Source organism: Andrena cerasifolii, chromosome 2 (assembly GCF_050908995.1).
Source record: "Andrena cerasifolii isolate SP2316 chromosome 2, iyAndCera1_principal, whole genome shotgun sequence".
NCBI classification, from domain to species: Eukaryota; Metazoa; Arthropoda; class Insecta; order Hymenoptera; family Andrenidae; genus Andrena; species Andrena cerasifolii.
In genome coordinates, this window is record NC_135119.1 from 19408249 (window position 1) to 19432519 (window position 24271).

At 39.9% G+C, this 24271-nt stretch overlaps 4 protein-coding genes across 8 annotated transcripts; 2 read left to right on the plus strand and 2 right to left on the minus strand.

The window, feature by feature from the left end:
- Positions 1-7017: 7017 nt before the first annotated feature.
- Positions 7018-11484, minus strand: LOC143366338 (uncharacterized). Its single transcript, XM_076807361.1, has 8 exons — positions 11033-11484; positions 10461-10890; positions 10250-10390; positions 9267-9976; positions 8403-8766; positions 8012-8180; positions 7623-7731; positions 7018-7548 (listed from the first exon to the last, which is right to left on the minus strand). Exons 1-8 carry the CDS (start codon positions 11127-11129, stop codon positions 7472-7474), a joined length of 2097 nt encoding a protein of 698 aa, XP_076663476.1. The 5' UTR covers positions 11130-11484; the 3' UTR covers positions 7018-7471.
- Positions 11485-11940: 456 nt separating this feature from the next.
- On the plus strand, positions 11941-16104 carry LOC143366337 (transmembrane protein 115). Its single transcript, XM_076807360.1, has 4 exons — positions 11941-12391; positions 12470-12725; positions 12800-12976; positions 13074-16104. The coding sequence occupies exons 1-4, from the start codon at positions 11941-11943 to the stop codon at positions 13276-13278; spliced, it is 1089 nt and encodes a 362-aa protein (XP_076663475.1). The 3' UTR covers positions 13279-16104.
- Positions 12345-18716, minus strand: Hakai (E3 ubiquitin-protein ligase Hakai). 5 transcript variants are annotated; one of them, XM_076807355.1, is made up of 6 exons: positions 18568-18716; positions 17867-17970; positions 17428-17739; positions 17145-17333; positions 16387-17069; positions 12345-12481 (listed from the first exon to the last, which is right to left on the minus strand). In XM_076807355.1, the coding sequence occupies exons 1-6, from the start codon at positions 18596-18598 to the stop codon at positions 12454-12456; spliced, it is 1347 nt and encodes a 448-aa protein (XP_076663470.1). In that variant the 5' UTR covers positions 18599-18716; the 3' UTR covers positions 12345-12453. The 5 variants fall into 5 exon arrangements, with proteins under 5 accessions (XP_076663470.1, XP_076663468.1, XP_076663471.1 ...); XM_076807353.1 differs by lacking the exon at positions 12345-12481 and adding an exon at positions 16010-16142; XM_076807356.1 differs by lacking the exons at positions 12345-12481; positions 18568-18716 and adding exons at positions 16010-16142; positions 18348-18561.
- Positions 18717-18996: 280 nt separating this feature from the next.
- Ctl1 (choline transporter-like protein 1) lies at positions 18997-24008 on the plus strand. The gene is made up of 12 exons (XM_076830538.1): positions 18997-19244; positions 19388-19533; positions 19602-19993; positions 20091-20180; positions 20502-20641; positions 20731-20917; positions 20995-21126; positions 21190-21334; positions 21426-21566; positions 21663-21822; positions 21908-22129; positions 22204-24008. The coding sequence occupies exons 1-12, from the start codon at positions 19131-19133 to the stop codon at positions 22354-22356; spliced, it is 2022 nt and encodes a 673-aa protein (XP_076686653.1). The 5' UTR covers positions 18997-19130; the 3' UTR covers positions 22357-24008.
- Positions 24009-24271: the final 263 nt, after the last annotated feature.

Sequence of the window (24271 nt, forward strand, 5' to 3'; positions counted from 1 at the left end):
GTTTTTTCGAAAACCGATCCGTTAATAACTTGTAACCATACACTTCCTGTACATGCGTGCGCTCGCGAACAGCTGACAAGCTTATGTTTGATAGAGCTTCGGATAATGGCAGAGTGAAATCTATCAAGCAATTAGTGCTTACATAGTTCGAACAACCACATTCCAGCTGATTCTTTAATCGACCCCGATTTAATCATTCGCGCAACGGGAAAAACCTTTCCTCGCGCGTATATGTTGATGGAACGTTAAAATTAATCTCCACCCTAAACTGGGGGAGCACTGGAGCATCATATAAATGGCACTAACAGCTAAAGTATTACAAAATCTGAACTTACATTGACACTTAAATTTGTTTCTTTTTATGTTCAATGCATTCTCTTTTAAATGTTTTATTTTTTTATTTGTTTAAATCCCCTTTTATTAATTTGCTTTAGGTATGCTATTGCATACAATTGTTATCATTTTCCTTCTTTAATACATGTTAAGTAGCTAAAAGGGACGTGTTAAAAGGGACACGAAGATTTAATTCCTATCCAGCATCGGTCTTATAACTAGAGCTGGGACTATTCGAATAATTTAATATTCGAATATTTTACATATTTTACGTATTCGAATGCTACGAATAAACTTCGAATATTTGAGTATTCGAATATTATTATTCGAATGTTATTATTCGAATACTATTCGAATAGTATGGTGTGAACTGGGTCAAAATTAGCTTACAAGATTTCACCCTGACAAATGAACCTAAAGAACTTGATTTATAATTCACATATTCGAATACATCAGCATTCGAATACTTAAATATTCGAATTGTATTCGAATACTTAAATATTCGAATTGTATTCAAATACTTGGATATTCGAATAGTATCCAAATACTGAAATATTCGAATAGTATTCGAATACTTGGATATTCGAATAGAATTCGAATACTTGGATATTCGAATAGCATCCAAATACTGAAATATTCGAATAGTATTCGAATACTTGGATATTCGAATAGTATCCAAATACTCAAATATTCGAATAGTATTCGAATACTTGGATATTCAAATAGTATTCGAATACTCAAATATTCGAATAGTATTCGAATACTTGGATATTCGAATTATATTCGCCAAAGAATTGAGCAACCGAAGTGTTCGAATATTCGAATACCGAAAAATTCGACAAATAGTCCCAGCCCTACTTGTAACGTCGTACGAAAACGCGATCGCTCGGCCGCAAACAGGCAATTAATGGTCACGAATGATCTGCTCAGCCCATAAACAGTAACGTACCTATATATATTTTGCAAACGCGTCACCTATACCTAATCTAAAAGCCATACTTGTCCCATAAAGTACGCTTCCATTCATCCTTCCTCGTAAACATGCTATCAGAAAATAATAAAAACGCCAAGGGAAAATCGGTCCCGATTCCGCACCCGTAGCCATAACACGCCCTGGTGGCGCTCGTAAATTTTGGACCGCGTTTCACTCTCCTATTTATTTCTCCTTTGGAGAATCGATCAGGGTATAACGCAGGTATCAAAATCGAATCGCCTTACCGGTCCTCGGCGTGCGAAAGCCATCAGAGATCTTTATTGCGGGCAATAATCTACTCGAACCTCATAGAAGACTAAACTAAATCCGAAATTCCAGCGCGGCTCTGTCTAATCAATCAATAATCGCTTCAAACGAATAATATCGCTTCAAATGCTCTCTCTCTCCATTCCCACGGGCTTACTTATTCCTAATACCCCCGTTACACGGCGCTAAACATTCTATTCGGTTATTTAAAACCTCCCACGCTCTCATCCCAGCGTCTTAAATACTCAGCAAAATTCAGCAAGAGTGCGCTTCTTTGAGAATTAATTTCCAGGCGCCCGCCGTTCACGGGATTTCCTCTAAATGAAGATTAAACGTTCTCGTGCGAGCGCGGCTCGCGAGACGCGCGCCTTTGATCGCTACTTCGCCCACAATTGCCTGTCAGCGCAGGGCACGCTCGATATTCCCGTTGATCAATTAATTACGTCTATCCGCGTTATAAAACCTCCGTCGACGACCGCGCGCCGATATCCCCCGTGAACCCAGCATCCACGATCTCGCCCGGGCTCGAGTCCTCCTAAACGCTCTTCCCGCTCGCGTTTATGATGTCCAAATGAATTTGTTTTGTTACCATTTGCATGTATCGCGGTGCGGCGGCGCGCGCGGCGATAAACAAATGTATAACGGTATGAATATTCATGATCGGTGACCGATGGACAATCATGAAACCCTGCGCCAGCTCGCGACCATTTCATCCCCATTCGTCCATCAGGGACGTTCTTCTTCTCTTTCGTAGCTAGCCACGCGCGTCTCATTAGCTACCATTAAATCTCATCGTATCCTGGTAATTGAAATTACCTCGAACGTCGCGTCCATTCCTAGACAATTCGGCCCAGGTACGCGCAAACAGTGAAGTGTTTGTAGGCCGATGGAGGTAGAGAAAAAAAGAAAGGGGTGACTACCCCTGCCGGAGCACCGTAACTGGGCGTAACCCCCGAAAATCATCTTACAAGTGTGCGCACGAACCGTGCGAGGGTCCGGGAGAGGATAAAACGTGGCTGATTTATTTATCGAATCATAAATTACCGGGGCTACAATACGAGGCAGCATGCAAAAGCGCGCGTCTCTCGGCCCGGCTGCTGCCTCTGTCTCTCCCGTTCCTGACGGCAGATCGAAAATACGCGGCGAAAGACCGAGGGCGTAAACGTAACGCGTGTTTGCGTTGCGTGCCCGACCGGAAACACGATTTATACGATGCAAATTAAATGTGTACGCTACACATGCGCGCGGGCTAACGTTCACCTCGTGCGGAAAAACCCTCCGTTGGGTCTATCGTTGTTATTAACATTCCGTGCCTCCGATTGGCTCCCTAAGCCTCTCCTGGAGATCCTTGGGGTTGAAATTCTAGGCAGAAGAAGTAGCCTAGGTTGTCGCTTAGATTCTTCTTTAACTTCATTCGTCTAGCAAGCTGACTTTAAGAACAGCGACCTGACTCGTTTCAATGTAAATTTCCCAGAGATGCAATATTTATGAGCAATCATTACCGAGACCTTAAATAGTTGCGCGGTCGTAGGATGGTTTGGAACCCCTTCTAAATCAGAATGCTGAATAAACTGCGATCCGTTCGGAGCGCGTGCGGGGGATTCTCCACGGTCGCGTCCACATGCCCGCCAATTAGACACGCGGGATAAAATCACTGTTACCCTCTATGGTCGCCGCGCGATTATTCATTTTTTCGCGTCAACAGGGCGCTTTATTCTACAACGCGGTGCGGATGATTTTTAAAACAGGATCAAGCGCGAGGAGTCCTTTGTTGCCTAGCATTAAACCCAGGGCGATATCGGGATGCAGTTTGAAGTAATAGATTTCGCTGCGCGGCATGCGATGCACGTTTATGTCCGCTGAGTGGAAGCATCCGGAAATTGCTCTACCTGCTCGTCCCACGAAGATAGCCAATTTATAACACGTTACAAGTACAATCTTCCCTTAATACGACCTCGATGAATGCCCCCGGCTGGGTCTGGGCGTGTTGTGACAATGTTTAGGGAACGTTTTGGGGTCTGACATTTGTGTACGCTCCCCTTTTTAGGCAGTTCTCATTGTACCGGCGAAAACGCATCGGCATATTGACAAATGGGTGATATTAATTTCAACGTACCGAAATTTCACGTGGCATCCGCCTCATGGGATAGCTACCCTCGATTCTCGCTTTCATCGTCCTTCCGTGATACGTTGGATACGTCCAAATAACAATTAATTATAAATCCTCCGCCGCGAGAAAGTGCGGCATCTCCGAAAGCGAGTCACAGTGGGACGGATCGCGAATCTAGGTGGAAAAAATATAAGTAATGGCCAATTTTTATACTTTTCAGGTTGAAAAAGACGAGCAATATATTTTTGATGAATACAGAAGTATATATACGTATTGTTATTGTTTCAAACGTATGTTAATAAATTTTCACGTAACAGTTTAATTAATAAATTAAAGATATATATATATATATATATATATATACATATCGATTCTTATAAATATTGATGACTTGAATTTTTTCCACCTAAATTGGCGATTCGTCCCACTATGCGACTGCCGCGACAGTTGCAGCGCCGTTTAAAATAATTAAGAGGATCATCCGCCTCTCAAATAACCGCATCGCTCGCCAGGGTAGCGGACGTTTCAAACATTCGGCGAGATATGCTGTTTTAAGCCAGTTATTGGGAAATTGCTAGAAGCAATTGGAGAACTCAGGGGAATGAATCAAGCATCAAAGATGAAAGAAATACCGCGCGTTTAATGTAACTACATTTTCTCTCGGTGTCTAATTTATGCAACGGAAGACAATTACAAGATGCAATATAATGTGGTACAGTAGCGCACATAGAATTGGGTCCAAGGGGCGCTGACAGTAGGGTGGGCCGAAAAAATCAAATTTTCGAAACTCGAAGCAGCCTAGTGCGGAAAAGTTGCCTTTGAGGAAGACAATCGAGGCAAAACAAGTTTTTGAAATCAGTCAATATTTAGAGGTAGGATATGACACTATCAGTAATATTTCTCCCAGAAGTTGACATTGGAGAACCATGGCTGATGTTGTTACACCTCGGCTCTTGAATCAATGAAATATGCTCCCCTTTCACTATAATAGTTCTAAAATAGAAACACATATTTCACGTGTTTATGAGCTTAAATAATATTTTTTGATGCTCAACAGTGAAATATAGAAATTTTATGAAAATATACAGAAGTCGCCAAAGTTGGTAAAAGATTAAAAACTTTGACCCCCATGGGGGCTGGTCAAATATTAATCGATTTGAAAGAAATTTTTTGTCCCGATTTGTCTTCCCCAGATCCAACTTTTCGGCACTAGGCTGTTTCGAGTTTGAAAAATTTGATTTTTTCAGCCCACCCTAATTGAAAGCCCCCCAGAGATTAATTACACCACGACTGAAGTAACTCAAGAGCTTTGTAAAAAAAGAAAGGGAAACTGGATTTTATTATTTAAATGAATTTTTAGGTCCTAATGAATTCTACCGAATTTGAATTAAAAATATTTTTATCCGCTCAGCTCGGCACCCATCAAGATTAAAAATCCTGAATGCGTTACTAATACAGCAAGTAACTATTATTACTCTACCAAATCCACAATATTTAAATCCTGAAAGTGGATTTAATCTCCTGAATAATCCGGAAGCCTCATTACTATTTCCAAAGGTGTATTACCTGCATTATTGCGCAGGAATCTATCCCCCGTTCAGGTTAAGGCACGCGAGTGTGCAAACGGGGGCAGGAAACGGTTCCATCTGGTCGAAGAATTTCCTCGTGGGATGCAGAAGCGGACTTACGTCGGGTCGGAGATAAGGCCGCGAAATGGCCGCGGTGGTATCGGGCGGAAATACGTTGGAAAAGGTAGGGCGACAGTCGGAATTGAAAAATAGTGCCTTGGGCCGCTGTCGTTCACAGTGATGGCTCCGTGACAGCCAATGTAACGCACGAATTAACGAAATAATTGATTTTCATACCGTTCGGAGTAAGCGACGCGCAGAAAAGACCGAGCCGGCCCCGAACGCCGAACCGGGGAGATATTTTCTCGATTTCCTGACCGCAGGTGCAGCCACGTTACTGCACCGTGTATCAAAAAATTCTGCCGCTCGCCTTGGGCTAATCTGCCTTAACGTCAGCGAATATATGGGCACGGTGTTTCGCTCAGCTCCATCCGACTACCTTCCAAGCCTGGGAATCCCACCTTACTCCGTACTTACAGAGCAAACGTGCATAGTCCCATGGAAAATAAAGGTGCCCCGAAGCATTAAAAAATACTCCCCTAAAAGAAAACGATGAGATAGACTTAAACAATTATTCAGATATCAGAAGAGTATTCCTCGGAACAAAAGTTTCGCTCCGCCTCGCCTCCATAAATATACACGTATAATTGCCCATCGCGAGATAAATCGTGCTCCACTTTCTCGCTAATAATTCGCGAAACTCAAGTAAATCGGCGTGTCTCGTGTCCGTTAATGGGGAAAGAGCGGGAGAGAGAGAGAGATTACTCGTAGCCGGGGCGGATAATGTAAGCCTGGCGAGCAGGCTGCTATATGGATAGGGGGTTGGCCGAGGGAGGAAACGGAGGCGGAAAGAGGAATGGTGGAAGGAAGAGAGACAGAGGAAACGGGGAGAAAACAGATTTATATTTGAAATTAGATTAAGCTCCTGCGCTTGAAAGCTATATAAACGCCCCTCTGCCCCCCGTCCCGGCCGCGTACGTTCCGCGTTCCGCAATCCGCTAAGAGGAGAGACTCAATAAACCAACCACTCACTCTTTCTTCCTCCGTCTTTTCCCCTCCCGCCCCATTCTCTCCTAACTCTCTCCCTCCTCTCTGTTCTCCGTGTATTCCCCAGGACGCCCCGCTCCTCCCTCCGGGCTGCTCCTCCATTTCCCCTTGGTAGCTTTATTTTTACCGATAAAACTACCGGTCGCCGGTCCCGCTCCTTTTTCTTTCCGCTCCCCGAGAGCACGATCCTCCCCGCATGATTTTATTTCTTGCGGAGGAGTAACCATTCCGCCGTGCCTTGCTTCATCCCTCCGCCGCTACCTGGACGCTACCGCGTTATCCTCGAATCGACTGTACACCCCCGTTCGCGCGGTACCCCAAGATATTTCCGCCTTTACTATATACCGCCTTTTATTTTCTCCCGGAGGACATCAACGGCGGATGCTTCCCACGTTGGCTCCTTACTCGACAGAGTTTTCCCCCGGTGTTCCCTCGCAGCGATTCGAGCACTCCGACCAGTTATTCTCTTTTATGAATTCACTTTTATCGCTCTTCATTCATCCGCGGTAAATGCTTCTCGATATACAGGAGCCATTGGCGATTACAAGCTTTCTTTATCGTGCTCTGCTTCCCCGTAGTCTGTAATTCCTTCGTTTAGCAAGTGCGGAGGGTTTAGTATTTCTTCCCTAGCTTGCGCCGAGAAAGTAGAGCTCGGGGGAAGGGTGGAACGTATGCGAAATTGCGAACGTCACTGTAGCGATTAAATTCCCGGGAACTACGATAATACCAAGAAAATGAAATTTCGAATTAAGCGACGGGCATCTGGTAGACTCGAGGCGTGAGTTTCTTAGCGCTACACCCACGTCGAAGATACTACTGATTAAAAACTTGTTGGTGTCGTTAAATTGAAAAGTTAGTACCTCTAAATATCCGGGAATATAATTCTTCTAGAGCAAACTGTTTTTAACGACTGTATTTTAACGAATAAATTATATATATAAAAAAAAGGGCTCCTTACAAACTATTCACCAGAGACGGTCACTTGCAAATCGAAACGAGAACACTCGATTAATGACACGACAAACGTAAATGATCTGCGTTAAAGTTTGCGACGCTGAGTTGGACTAATTTTACTTCGTTGAACTATGACGATTTAATGGTGGTTTAATCGCTTCACATGGGGGTCTGTAACGCGCCTGGCCCCACGCCATACCCATATCCTTGTGGTCCGAAATTTCGAACGTAACATTCTAAATAACGATAACAGTAAATACGTGGTGAACAGGTATATTAGAATGTAAGAGGGTAACAAGATCGCACTAACGTTTGCAATAAATTTCCCCGCAATTTTCCTGATAGGTTAACGGTTCCAAGGGTTTTCTACAGCAGTAGCAGCTGAAGCATATGTTGTGATAAGGTATGCCGCATACGGTCTTCAATAAGGGTCGACATCACCAACAAAGAACATTAATCAACGTCATAGTATCTTTGCAACACTTACACCTACTAAGTAACATCCAATTACAATTACAAAATCTTGTGTTTCAATGGCGTGGCAAGAAACCCAGCCCTATATACCCATTAACGTAATTTAACCCTTCCGATGTTACGAGCGCTTATGTGCGCTGATTATCGGTTACTCGTCGAGCGTGGTGAGCTCGAAGCCTCGGAGGGGTTAACGGAAGAGTTATTATTCGAATTATCTGAGATTACCTGCATTTCAGCTTGGTACACTTTCCGCCCACAGCGCTGGCAATCGAGGCCGCCGCCTAGGCACTCGCAACCAGATGGTTTCGGTCGGCAACACCCTCCATCGTTACCTTCCGATCTGTCGCTACTGCAGCAGCGCCTGGTTCTCACCCGGCATACTGGACTCTTCGATCTGCGGAAACACATTAATAAGCGTTCCACACCAAAGAAAACAATCATAAAGATAGTCTATCTAGACCCCTTACTCTAGAGGAATACCAGAATACGAGAATACAGAAATATTGGTAATAGAGAAGGACACAGAATTGTTATAATGATCAGGATAGCGCTATGTCGCGCAAGTCGAATAATAAAAAAACCTACACCGTCAACAACGATATCAAGATCCAATTACCGGCAGCAGCTGCCACTACCGCAGCAATTCCCACACTTTCTGCTGCAACAACAAGATGGCGGCGGAGGGCATAGTCTCGGAGGGGAACAGGGGGAACATGGTGAACACGGTCGGCAAGGAGGCGGCGCGCAACTTCTCGCGGGCAGACACGTTTGCCCGGCTTTTCCACAGCCTCCGCGACATCCGCCTCCGCAACATCCACCCCCGCCACAGCCTACAGGCTCCGCGCAAGGCGGACGGCATCTGATGATTGTTTTCTTGCAGATCGGTCGGTCGTTTACCGGCGGACAACAACCGCGTCTGTCGATGCACGGCGACGAACACGCGCAGGCCGTAAGGATAGTACGACATGGATCTGATTCCCCTGAACAAAGATAGTAAGGTGAATGTCCCAATTTCTGCTCATTTAAGAGGTAACTCGTCATAAAGAAGATTTAAAAAATTTGTTTGTGATCAAAATTTTCAGAGTAATTGATTAATTTTTTAATAATAAACCAACCAATTCAAAAACTATTTAAGAAAGATATTTCAAGATGTTTAACTATTAGTAATTAGTAATTTGTAATTAAATATTTAATGCTCTAAATGTCCGTATTTCTGCTCATGAAAAATAGCGATGTATGTATTGACCCAAGATCGTGCAACACTCGCGTAAATGTTTAAATAAGTTAGAATTATTTTGTTGCAACTATAGTACAAACGTAGCGCACATAATAATAAGAAAAATACGAAATGATCAGAAATGGGGACATTCGCCTTATCTTCCGAAATATCGAAGGGGATGAAAGAGAAATGGAAATAGAAGGTACGTGGAAAAGCATTAGTAATAATGTTAAGGTTATAGCTATTTAAAATTATAGTTACTTTTCCCACAGTGGCAAGGATTTTCTATCACTTTAACTACTCCACATGTGACTTTAGGTCGAGATCCGCAAGGCCCGCCGCCGCATCCACCGCGCAGGCGCTCGTTATCGTCGAACTCGTTCGACGAGCACGGACCGTTATGATGGCTATACGTCATCGCGTCTTCCCTCGACGACGCGTCATCTTTCTCGTGCATCGTTCTGTACGCACGTGAGTCTGAACTGCCTTCGGCGCAACGATCCTGCCCGCAGTTCTTCTCCATGTCATTGCATTTATTCATAGCGTCGCCACTCACGTCGCAGCACTCCGACGCGCTTTTTTCAAAATGCATTCCACCAATATCTTCGTTTCGACTTACGCGAAGATTTTCGTATCCGCCGTTCTGTTTGCCAGCCGGGTCGTCCGCTTGCCAGATGTCGTAAGTATTATCGCACTCCTCGTTACTACCGCGACTATAACAGGGCCGGCGACAAGCATCCTGCATTTTCGCCGTGCGATTCTGGTCGCTGCTGCGCGTGTCCCCGTAGACGACGTCGCAGAACGAGACTCGTCGTCGGGAAGGCAGCGGACTTCGGGGCGGCGGTACCGGCGGATACGCAAACTTCCGCCTTGACGGAATAGTGACGCTATCGGCGCTAAACTCGCACACGGGATCGTATCTGTTAATCGTACTGTTCCAGTTGGTGGGTGTCACTCGTGTTTTGTCTGCGCTAGAAATATCTACGCTTAGAAAACTCTATGCCGGCGGGCCGCGGCTGGTGCTGGACACTCCGCGATGAGTAAACGCGGAACGAATAAAGAAAGCATCGATCTGCAACGTCGGATAAAACCTTACGCCGGTCTCTTACCGACTGGGCACTGAAAACGTACGACAGCCCACGCGTCCAATCGTTTTCGCGATTGCCCCGAAGCAGTTCCTCGAAAGTAGCTTACAAAACACCCAGAAGAATAGAGGCACAAGAAGGTCAGAGAACATTTCGTACCTTAGCTGAGCCTCTGTAACGTCGGTCTCATTATTATCAAGCAGTGGCTTTAAGTCTGACTGATTGCTCTCTTGCGGATGTACCTCGAATCGACAATCTTTCGCGACAATATTATTCCTCTCCGACTCCGGAGACAGTGCACTATGCAAAGGGTACCGTTTACGTTTTTATAAAGGGCACGTGTAGGAATACGTTGGTAACAGATTTGAACCTGCGAAGTTTAGAGTGCTGCCGACTGTACCATGTAGTCACTGGAGTGGGGCTCGGTGGAGGATCGCAAACTGTTGTCATCGAATTGACAGTCCCTAGATTTGCGCACTCGTTTGCTAAGGAATATTTTTTCTCTTCAAGACAAGTGTTCGCCCCTTCGGCCTCGCTACCTCCACCGCGGAGTCTACACGTGCTGGTTTGGTAATGCTGTTTTCTATCTAGCGACGCGTTACCGATTGAACTCTCTACGCCGCAGCAGTAACAGTTCAATGAATCCTGAGCTGAGAGTGCTAGGGTTGCAGGCGTGTCAGGTGCTGCTTTGATTTCATGGTTCGCGGTGAACAGGGATAGACGAACGTAACAGCTCTTGCAAAATAAGTCGCCGATGTGCGTCACCACGCTACAGCTGTCGAGCAATTTCCGACAGTTACCTACAGGGTAGCAGAAATTTTCGAGTGAGTTTCTCATTGGTACGAATCCGTGGGCTTCGATGGATTTAGTGTAAGATAAACACGATGCGACGGGAAATGTGATTGGTACCCGTTAATCTTTCAAGACCTTTGCGATACTAACGACAAGAAAAGCAAAATGTGTGCCAGACTTTCCCAAGAGCCAATTTTTCTTCCGCGAAGTAAACCTCGCGATTGCAGCGCGGACAAATTCCAGGCATTTATGGGTCCACGCTAGTTACCTTCTCAGAGTATTTCGCAATGCATGATAGAGGATCGTTAATTCGGATTAATACGTGATAGCCAATGTACGTCCTGTAAATTAAACCTCCTCCCTGAACCGCATTAAATATGTTTCCTAACGTTCGTGGGTGTTCACGACGTAATTGTGCGAGGCACGATAAATTTCACGCATCGTCGAACGTTTTGCTGGGAAATCTTGTCGATAAACTTCACTTTCGAGAAGACATTAATTACTGCCTTTACTTAATTTATACCAATTCGCCAAAAAGTGTTTGAAAATGTCGAACGTCAATAACTTGATCGCTGGAAGAAACAAAACACAGGTACCTACGCGTCCGACCACGATGTCGAGAACTTGGACGTAAACAAAGGCAATCTCCAGTGATTTGGAACCGAATCGGCGGCTACCTTAAAATTTCTACTACCTCACTCTTCTTCAGAAACACGAATTATCTCACCTAAATAACAGAACCAACAAAAGCTGCTACCAGAATAGCTAAAAGTACATCACGTAAAGCAATTTTTACTATTGTACTAGCACGTTATCTTTTAAATCAACATTTCCATTTTCCTTCGTAGTGTCAATCACAGTTAATAATCGGCAGAAAAGATACACATATATTCTTTACAAATACTTGCCAAGCAGGAAAATCGTATTTCGCACCAGAATTGGCGAACGACGCGAAGTACGCAGCCGCGATGTAAGCTGATAAAGTTTCGCGGCGGGCTTCAAGTTGTAGCGCAAGTGGCTCTCCGATTCAAAGAGGTTAAGGGGGCTGCTGAGTAGAAATGGCAGCGATAAAGGGCCTGGGTAGAAATATCCCCTATCTGAGGCAACAATTCGCCGCTCTCTTAGGAAACACCAGCACCAGTGTGAAATTCATATGCATCGTAGTCCTGTTCTCCTATTGCCTTTCTTTCTCCGCGGAGGCGGTACGTCTTCTGAGCGTGACACCAGGTTACCTGCTACCTCCAGCCTTTTGGATCTGGACGGCGTTCACGTTCTGCTTCCTCGAGATACACTTCTGGGAAGTATGCGTGGACGTCGTGACCGTCGGGCTCTGCGGCAAACTGATCGAGCCCCTTTGGGGCGCGATGGAAATGATGACTTTCTTCGCTATCGTTAATTTCGGCGTTGCTGTGCTGTCAGCGTTATTCTATTTGTTCCTCTATATGTGCACCAACGATCCAGACCTACTGTTCGACATACACATACATGGACTGACCGGATACATCGCAGGTACGTCTCCTCCCAAAGGCTCCTTATTACCTCCGCGCGTGTACCACGAGCTGCGAGATTATTTACGGCTGCTTGTAGGTGTTGCGGTGGCTGTAAAACAAATAATGCCAGATCACATTTTGGTTAAGACGCCGATCGGAAAGATTACGAATAGAAATATACCGCTGATGGTTTGGATTCTGGGAGTGACGTTATGGCTTTGCGGATTACTCGAAGGTACAAACCCGACTATGTTTCTTAGTGGCTTGTTGATATCGTGGGTGTACCTTAGATTTTACCAGAAGCATAACAATGGTACACGCGGTGACATGGCAGATAATTTTACGTTCGCGAGGTAAAGCATATTTTGATGTTTTTTTAATAGGCTCTAGACTGTGTTGGTTATTATGATTGAAAATTTGGTTACAGTTTCTTCCCAAATGTTCTCCAACCGCCGATAGCAGTTGTCAGTAACACGATACACGGTTTTTTCGTACGTATCGGACTTTGTAGAAAAGTGGTGAGAAGATTTGATATGTCCAATGCACCCCCCGGTTTGATTATAAATCTTCCTGGTATCGATCCGCATGATAGCGAAAGAAGAAGGTTTGTCTCTTTTCCTTAGCATTCTTTTTTCATCAAAAAATAGAAATTAATTTTTCAATGGAATTTCCATATTGTGAATAATGTTGATGATTTTCAGGCAAATAGCTTTAAAAGCCTTAAGTGAAAGGTTAAGTAAGGATCACGCGAAACCGTGGCAACAAGATCGAGCTAAAAAGCATTCTCCGATACCCCCAGCTGTATCGATCCCAATCCCTGAATCCACTACGCCCAAACCGCTCGCATCCCCTCTCATTCCACAAGTTAGCGTAAACATACATAATCACGCTTCTACTAACACGTGATTACATTCGATAGACTGATTTCAATAATTATATGTATAAATATGTTAAGGAACTTCTAAAGAAACTGTTCTCTGAACCGTATTAACAATATGGCAATATTCAAGAACATACGTCTAGTTTGCGGTTGTACACAAGCGAAATGTAACTGCAAAGCTACCCTTAAAGCGTATTCACGAGAAAAAGAGAACGAGAAAGTATTTGTAAAGAGATTTTCTATGTTGCACAGTTTTCAATCGATATTTTGGAATAATTAAATTACATTAAAGAATCATTCGCCTCTTAATTACCTTTTGATAAATCCAAAGAATAAAGCATTGTACTCAAGTGGTGCCTTGGTATTTGTAGCTTTTAATCAGTTCGCGTATTCATCCTTGAGAATCGGTCCGTAAAAATGTAAACATCGAGTTAGTTTGTTCTTTGGTATTATCAAAGAAATAGTAACGAAGATTTTAGAATGCTTACTTAATGTAATTATATGCAATATCGAAATAATTCAATAGATCATAAATTTCGTAAAATTTTGCGGATAAATAACATTGCAGTTTAAGGAAAGCAATTATTTTAGACATTATTTTTACATAGAAATCGTAAAGAGTTGCGTTTCATATATATACATATGCTTAATAGCTTCCTTTCATTAATTCAAAATGACTTTCAATCATGAGACTTCACGTGTTGGTAGATAATCCATGTGGTATTCTATTACTTATGGTGATGCTGAAACGTATTTACATATTTTCACTATCATACAGTGACTTCTTAAAATTTTGTCCCAGCATTTCTGAACAAAGTTTATTTACACCAGACTTCGATACTGCTATTGATTGTAGCGCCTGGTTAATAATGGTGCAGCAAACAGTCTTTAGAAGCTTCTTAAGCAACACAAATACGACAAAATCGATCTTTCTAACTTGTGATGCTATTTTCCAACAAAATCGTGCTCTTCGTTACGAAGAACCAGGAACTCTATTTATGTAATTGCGTACTGTCGGTGAGTGATAAATAATTTAAATGCTTTTAATAAAAACCCTGGAGGTCCTTTAATGCTGCTGAATGATAATTGCGGGTAAAAATGCTTTGATGATAACAATGAATAAAAAAAATAGACTGGCTTCCAGTACAATACTATAAAGTAATTTCACTAAAAACCAAGTTCAAATTCGACAAAGATTATTATATTTCTGATGTTATTTTAGAGAGTATTTAGCACCACCAGGATTATGATTAAACATTTTGTATAGCATAAAATGTTAATACATTATACGTACACGCGTTAAAATCAAATACTGATCGTGAAACACAAATATTTGCAGCTCATTTCAAAATCGTAGTATGGCTAAATTGTATTTTATCTGTCGCATTGTACGAGATCATTTTTACAAAAGGATGCAAGTCGCGTCATTCTCAATATTTCTGTATTTATATAACAGTTACTTTTAAATGCTTATTATTGTTATTATGCTATTTTTAAATCTATATCTGTACCTAGGTACATATATGTCGCATATAAAATGAAATTCATTCTCCAGAACATTAATTCAAGTTATCTTTAAATTCATGAATATGCATTACTTATAAGTTTTTGTATTATGTACTATATTTAAAGTGACTCTCAATTCATTCTGTCAATCTTGTTTAACATAGCACAAAAATAGCCAACATACATTCAGTGTTTTTTTCAGTGCAACATACATTCTCCTTAATTACAAATACATATTTAAAATTTCACTGATTTAATTAGGGCAAAGGTACCAGTAGTTGACAACTTTTCAGAAAAACGTGAAAAATAAGGTTTTTAGAAGCGGCGAACTGTGTCGCGGTGCGCTGTTGCAAAAAGATAGTTGCACTTCTAAAAACCTTATTTTTTCACGTTTTTCTGAAAAGTTGTCAACTACTGGTACCTTTACCCTAGTACGGTATAACTAGATTCTAATTTGTTCTTGAGTAATGATTTTTCTACTTGAAACAATACAACAATCAACTACTGTGCCACAACATGATTGCAACATTATTCTTTTTTGCCATGTACCAATATTTTCAAACGATTGTTAAACATTGATCATTGTAGTTTAACATATAATGTTTATATATATATATATATATATATAAAGGTGAATGGAAAGTAGTTCGTATAATGTATAGCAATGTGGATATTTGATATACCATTATGTTGTAAATATAATGAAGCGCGATGTAAAATGTGAAGGGAACAAGACACTACAAAGATACAGTGATTATAGGATATTGAAACGTGTGTGATGAGGAAGTAAGATTAAAATCTATTTTTATGTATGACATAAAAATGTCCCTTGAGAATGTATGTTATTCATATTTTGGCCTTCCACTTAAATAAAACTTATATGAAAATTTTTAAGTACTTTTATTGTAAGATTTTTAGTCAATTAATATTTATTATAAATATGACTAGAATTGGAAAGCGAAAGGCCAGAATTAAATGTATGAATAAGTGAATATTTGTTGATTTCATTAAGTAAATTTTAAGAATCTAATGTAATTTAATAATTACACATTATATATATTATGTACATGTTATATATAATGAGTTTTGTACATACGTTGAAATCGTTGCAGTCTGTACAATATTAAATTCTACTGAAAAAATGTGTACCCTCTATTTTCCTATACAGCGTACAGCACGGAATTAGAGAAATTATTACCGACTATGCGGCGTATAGTGGAAATACTTATTCGAGCTACTGATATCCTGTTAACAGTTTAATTTATATAATTATAACTCTTAATCTGTTGATTGTACATAAATGATAAGTATAAAACACTTTCATATCAATTAAACGAATCATCTCATACTTTCTGTTACGAATCCTTTCTTAAACGCTGCGAACCTAAGAATGGGAAAGGAATAAATTTATCCTTAGCATTAAAACAAACTTTATTGCTATAGAATTATATAAATTTAATAATTTGATACTGTGTATATATAGTCCTTGAAAAGTATAAAATATTCCGAAGTTAATTTCCCTAATAGTGGACAGCATTTCCCACAATGCTGCGTATCATCTACAACAGTTTTATCACGGCGCGTAAAATACGCGCGCGAGTCCGATATAATAGATGTATTTCTTTTACCTATAAAACTGTTGTTGGTGTTGGGACCATTGAGTCTGCGGTGGCGGAGCTTGCTGTTGCTGCGGTGGTGGACCGTACGATGGATCCTGTATATACCCTGTTGGAGATGGCCTTATCGATGCTGGCGTCGAAGACACGTACTGTTGCTGCTGCGGCGGTGGCGGCGGTGCATATGATACTTGAGCAGGATGCTGTGGCTGTGGATAGTACTGCTGCGACTGTGAAACTGGAGGTGGCACGTTGTATCCTCCGTAGTTAACTTGCGGAGGTGGAGGAGGATAATAGTGATGGCTTTGTTGTGAATGTATATCGTGCGATGTAATGGCTGTATCTTGAATAGGTACAGTTATAAGGTTTGTCCTTAATGGAGCATTATTCGATGGTGGAGGCGCGGAACTTTGAGAATAATTCTGCATCGATATTAGTGACTGTGGCCTATGCTGTTGTCTATGTTCCACTGGTGACTGACTAACCATCGAGTTCACCCTGGGATCGTTCCCCATTATAGGCTGCACCATATGTGATTGCACTGATTTTATACGAGTATTCTGCATAGCAACGGATGAAACTTTTGATAACTGCGACTCTATCTCGGACTTAGAATGCACATATTGTGGAGCGTCGACTTGCATTCCTTGGACTTGTTGCGGCGGAGCTGATATATGCCGATGATTTATGTGAGCCTATACACAAACCATACAATACAGTCAGGCAATTAAATTAATCGGTATAGTTTAAAACGAATTTATTACACCCACCTGCAGATCCCTTTGACTAAGATACGTTCTTCTGCAGCCTGCATTTCCGTACCTAGTTCCCCCGTGTGTACACATAAACACCGTACCCAGACCAGTTTGCTCTACTCTAGAAACTTTTTCCATACAACGAGGGCAAACCTTGTCTTCCCTCTTGGCGCAGGATAAGCAAAACACATGCTTGCAAGGTATCTGAAACAGGAAAATATAAATATGATATCCGAGCCAATTTGTTCTATTCTAGAAGCTGGATAATATTATAATTCTTTATAAAAGTATTGCTCACCATGCGTCCATAAATGAGGATAGGCTTCAAGCACTTGTCGCAACAATGTATCATGGGGTTCAAAACTTTCTCCCCAATGAGATTAACTCTGTGGTCCCATCTTAAACGTAGCATCGGCTCGGGAGGTCCCCTATTAATAGTCGTAAAAGTTGGGGCTTCCAGTTGCGATATATCAGCCTCCAGATCAAATTGCTGCTCCAAAGGAGGTTGTTGCGTTGGCGGAGCTTCATGTTCTTCCAATTCCACCCCAGTAGTTTCCGCTGGTGTTTCTTCGACTTGCTGTGGAGTGTCTTCTTCGTCGCTCTCGATAACCTATTTTAAACGTAAATATAACTATTTAATCAATCAATCGTAAATTAAAGTAACAATTATATCAGATTGATCGCTTTTCAAGCAAGCAGACTCGAGATTTAAAGCATCAAAAAGCAAAAAAATTTACCTTTACTTGTTTTTTAGATCTACCCCTGGCACGTCCTCTTGCTCGACCACGCGCTCTACCACGAGTTCTGCCTCTCATTCTTTTACCGCCATCCTCCTCCATCACTAAAATAAATTTTCATCATCTATGAAATAAAAAGTCAATATTCTGTGTATGTAGAAAGTAGATTAAACCATAAGCATGAAACTAAAGAAAAGAGAGTAAGACAGGTTAAAGGCAATGAGAAAAGTATCTATCAACTTGAAAATTAACAGAACATATCTTCAGTACTAGTTCAATGAGATTATATTTGAAAGCTCGTTACCTACAGAAGCGACGATAGAGTCTTAATCCGTTTACATGACAAACAGCTATTCCTTACCCTTATTCACTATTCGTTAACCAAATGAAGCTACAGAGAACACTGCTAATTTAACATGCATGTGCAAAATAGATGAAATAAGTGGCAGCATAAAGGTTTCACAGTTAAATCATCACTTACTTATCAATATAGGTTAACTCCTAATTCCAAGAGGTATACCTCTAAATCACGTTCCGATCATACTTATTCCGACAGTTTTGGAACAAGCGATGCGCAGGGAGTACAGTGCTCACACTCAAACAATATATAGAAAAAATCCTTTCACAGCTGTATAATTAATTGCCTCGAAGTGGATCTCATTACAGGTAAGTGAATGAAGCGAATAATTCTGTTGCTACACCTTCATTGTAGTAATCCATGTGACGTCGCATTGTTGTTACCTTGGAAACGGCTCTACGCTGTACAAAATCGTAGGGACGTACGCGCGAAACTAGATGCCCCGCACCTGTGTATCCATCATTTCATTCCTTATAATAAGTATTATCCTTACGACGCGAACGCCAAGAGAATGAATAGACTGTAAAGATTTTAATGTTCGAAGCGAATAACGCGAATAAACGGAAATAGAGAAAGTTGGAGGAAATTTTTTGAATGGAGTATGTATAGTTAACCGGATTTTCAGGGGTCAATTACACCCCCTTAGAGTGAATTTGGGCAGCAAACAAAAATTGCGTTGTAATCGGGGGGAATTTCTCCACATATTCACGAAGTTTTAGAATTTTTTGAATTTCTGGGTTCGGGATGTTCCCTTGTTAGTACGTATGGTTTATACAATCGTAGGTAACTTCAAGGTGGTTTGAGGGAGGGAGTTGCTCCGAAATCGAAGAGCATCAAAGAGGACCCATAACAATTTTTGCACAGTACTTTAGTGCCTTATTTTAATCGTAACGAGGTTTCGAAAGAATGTCGTGCTGTTCGGGAGACGATGATGAAGAGCAACGACCTGACCCAACACGTGTACGAGAATGCACAGACATATTCTGGCTTTGTTGTTTTATAGCATTCTGGTTTCTCATGGTATGTAAACTTTGATACTTCGGTTTTATGTTTATTAATAAATTGGCGCAATGAGAAGCGTTTAACATGTACTTAATAAGAGTATTCCTTAGTACTCTTGATTTTCAGTAATATTGCTACATTTCGTGTTATGTTTTGTGTAGATCTTAATAGCAGCCTTTGCTCTTGTTTATGGCAACCCCTTGAGACTTATAAACGGATACGATAGCTTTGGAAACACTTGCGGTATGAAGAATAATCCAAAGTTCGGCAGTATGGAGCTATCTGGACAAGATACTAGTGATAAACCGTTGGTAGCAATATTAGGAATCATATATTTCTGCGAACTCGAGGCTTCCATTGAATCTATCTTTTCAGATACCTGTTCTTCTTGGACATAAATAACGTTAAGCAATCGTTGAAGATTTGCGTAAAGAAATGCCCGGACAGAACTATGACCACGATGAACGACATATGTAGGTTCTACGAAGAAACGGGATCTCAACTTTGCCACGATAAACCGAGAAACGACTTCAGTGCTTGCAGTAATGGGAATAGAAAGAACAAAACTGGGTCCTGTCCTGAATTACCAGTGTACGACAGTATAGCGGTCCTTAATCGATGTATCCCGAAAGCTATTAAGGATGTGGGAGAAACTATCATCAAAAATGTGTATGGTGTGATTAATTCATGGGATGTTATCGAACAAATTTTAGGAGATTTATATAAAACATGGAGAGAGATTTTGGCTCTGTCGTTTCTGGCTTTTGGTACGACTTATTACCACACTATCGTTTCAACATTTTCTATGTACAGCTCGTTAGACTCGAGTTAAACATAATATCTATACGTATTCTTTTGTTCTAGTTTTATCTCTCTTTATGATTGCCATATTCCATTTATTGGCAAGTATCGTAACGTGGATCGTAATGGTTCTTGTCACTATTTCAACTGTAGGTAAGTAAACAAACAACCAAGGATGATAAATGGAAACAATATAATCGCTGCATATAATGTTTATTCGTACTACAAGTTATCTTACTTATTCAGGCAAAATTAAGAGGAGAAATTGTCACGACTGCCCCACAATTTTACAAGATAGAAACACCCTTTTGAATAATAAACGTTCTCTCCCTGCATATAATATTCATGGAATCGATTGAAACACTGATTCAAGTGAATGTCTTGAAATTCTAACTTTATTACAGATTCTTCATAGTCTGTAGAAATTTCCAATTGTAATTAAGCAGCGAGTAATTTGTGCGTTAAATTTTATAGCTGGCACAGTCTTATTATGGTGGACGTACATAGAGATTAAAAGAACCTTGGACAAAACCAATCAGAATGAACTTCTCGAAGAATCTGCTAGAAACGAGAGAGCATTTTTAGCTTTCTCTATCGTTGCGACAATAATAACTGTAAGCTGTTAATTATAATTGAAAAGAAGCATAATAATACTGCTACTTCCGTCGTTCAAATTATTTAATATACGACGTACGTATTTTAGGTCATCTTATTACTCCTACTCTGTATATTGCGCAAACGCATTGGATTTATGACTGCATTATTTAAAGAAAGTGCAAAGTGCTTGGCGGAACTACCAGGTCTATTTTTCCAACCCTTGCTCACGTTTGCTGCTCTAATACTGTTCTTTGCTTTTTGGGTAACTGTAATTCTCTGTCTTGCAACAGCTAGTAAGTGTTTAAATCTTTCTACCGAGTTCTAAATTAAAAAAAATTCTAGACTAATTGCATATAAATATTCATTACAGATTACCCCGGAACAAAGCCCGTGCAAATGTACAAAAACCATATATTCGACACTTTAAATTTAAGTTCTGTCGGAGGGAAGGGTGCACTTATCGAAGAGAAGAAATTTGACTTTTCGTTCGATTCTTTCAAAAGTAATATATTTAACACTTTACTTCCGAATTTAACAACTATTACTAATTCCTGAAACATTTCAGCGTTCACTCTTGTGGAGTATGTTGATTCAACTTGGGTAAAATATATGTGGTGGGTGTATATCATAGGATTAATATGGATCTCGGAATTCATTATCTCTTGTCAAGACATGGTAATATCAGGAGCTGTCGCTCATTGGTATTTTAGGTAATGATATTAAATTAATTTAGCGAATGCGCAAATAAAATAAAACGTGTTTATATGTGTTCGTATAACAGTATGATATTTGTTATTTTAGAGGGAAGAATGCTAGCGCGTCTCCAGTATGCTCCGCTATGGGAAATTTAGTTAGCTACCACTTAGGCTCCGTTGCCTGCGGCTCGCTTTTAATAACCATTTTTAAGTTACCCCGTTTAATCTTAACATACTTCCATGCTAAGTATGTTCTTGTAAATTGTATACGTATACTTACGCGCGCGCGCGCCAAGGAATTATAATCTCTTGAATATACTTTCTAATTTACATTCTTTTACAGATTTGAGAAGTATAAGGAAACTTCGCCGTGCGCTCAGTGCGGTTTGAAATGTTGCATATGTTGCTTTTTCTGCCTAGAGAAATTTATTCGATACATGAATCATAATGCGTATACTGTCGTTGCCATCGAAGGAACACATTTCTGTAACGCAGCTAGAATTGTATGTTACAGTACAAAACAAGATATGAAACATTATCTATCGTAAATAGTTAAGAAAATATGAACTGCATTTATTATACTTTCAGGCATTCACAACTCTCGTTAGTAATGCTTTACAAATAGCAGTGATTAACGGTGTGGGGGATTTTGTTCTATTTCTGGGAAAATGCTTTGTCACAGCCGCTACTGGAAGTATCGGGCTGCTATTTATGAAACAGGATCCCAGATTACACTTTTATGCAGCTCCGATTTTTGTTATCTGTGTTTTTGCATTTTTTATCGCTCACAGCATTATTTCCCTTTACGAGGTACATCGCGCAAACTCTTTAAACAGACATGCCATGTATATATTGCGGATCTATATTTCCATATTTTATTGCAGACTGTGATAGATACTTTGTTCTTGTGCATCTGCGAGGACAAAAACTTGAATGGTGAAAATGGAAAGTGGCGTCAACTGGCGCTAGCGCAAATCGGATCTAATAGTAATTCGAATGGGCAGCAGTCGCACGAATTGTCACCAATGAATACATAAGTATAACATCCATTTCTCTTCTGACGCTTTTACACTTTTTATACACTTTTTTTTAACATGTTTTATAATAGCATTTAACGTTTTCTTTTATTTGAAAACTACATTTCCGTAGCTATTATGGAATTTTAAATTGTACATATTGTTATACGTAATATATATTATAAGTTGCTACTTTGCAATGATTATGGATGATTCACACTACAGTCGCAACATATTTGTACTTATCGATTTACGCCAATGATATCAACAGACTTTTCTGATTTTTCTAAACATTACTGCCAAGTCTTCTTGCGAAGTTATAGATACAATTTTTCAAACAAAGAATCATTTAAAATGCACTTACGAAAACATAAGAAATGCTTGTAATCAATGTAAAAGTTAATCGAAATATGCAGTAGTTTTACATTTTTTTTTAATATTTTAGTTTGTTATTATATATCTTTCTTGCATTGGAATATTATTGTGCCGTTTGATATTTCATAGGCAGTGTTTCTAAGTAAAACGAAAATATTAATCTGACCATGCAATGGATCGAATGAATAGAAACTATGAATTTTGTTTTTACATTTTCTATTCAGCTATTTCTTACATTGTGGGCCTTAATAGAGAATTACTTAATACTGTCGAAATATTCCATATACGTACGAGCGAAAAATTTTAATCATATATTTTTTAATGTTCTTAAGCACATATATTTTTATATAAAAGATTTTAACAGAGCAAGTATTTTACTGTTTTGTCTAAGAACACATTTTTTCCTTTATAGATAGTATTTTTATCATCAGTATTTATATTTGTAATATAAGGATATAATAGCACAATTTCATATGCCGTTGAAATGTTCAAAAATGTAATCTTTACGTTAAATGTACAAAATACGTTATATACTTCGAGTACGTATATAAAATGTTTGCCTACATTTTTATATGGAAAGAAAGACAAAAGAAATATGCACAAAAACTAACTGTGGCCTCAACATCAATGCATTTTCAAACTATATCATTATTGCCTATCATCTTTGTTATTTGAAAGTCCTGAATTAAACTGGATTTTAAAAGTATAATGCTCAGGCTTTTGCATCATAATGTACAAAACATTTTAGAATACCTCGTCAAGTGTGCTTTTATGTAATTAAATCAAGTACCAGTGTGTGCCACCATTATTAATGGTACTTCGAATAGTTATCATTTACTTCATATATTGACATCAAGTAGTATGTAAGATTACAATAATCCATCTATTTGTCAGTTTAAGGCGCGAGTAACGTTACGCATTGCCTACAGTCTTAAGACTAAAATGTTCCTCGCTCCTTGTAATTTTGTATTTGAAATATATTTGTTTAGTGCAATAATAGCTTCTTTTTTGAAAGTGGGAAACTATATAGAAAACCGTTTACATAAATATTTAATATTACGCAATTCTATCAATGTGATCTTACTATAAACCGTTACTACACTTTTGTATTTCTTGTAATTTATCGTGTGCGATACACAAATTGTACAATATTGAACAGATATTACATGTCTTCTATTAAAATTTATACATTTAAACAATGGTATGTACAATGCGAATTGTTTATAATTTAATACGCTTTGTCTTATTAGCAAACAAATTGTGAATTTCAAAATAAAACTGATACTTGTTTATAACTTCCAAGTTTTATTTACTGAATGCTCATCCTTGTAACTCGTATACCTAGTTCAATCAGAATGGAGGCGATTCAAGCTGTCAAAGCAGAGTTGCCAGGTCAATGGTGGCAGGAGTGGTGGCGAGGAAACCTTAGAGCATATATATTATTCTAGGAATACGTCGCGAACGGTGCTTAGCACCCAGCAGCAAACGTCGTCTATAAGCCGTCTTTAAGACGTCTTCAGACGTCTTGAAAGTATCGTATTGCTGGTTAAAAATAAAAGCA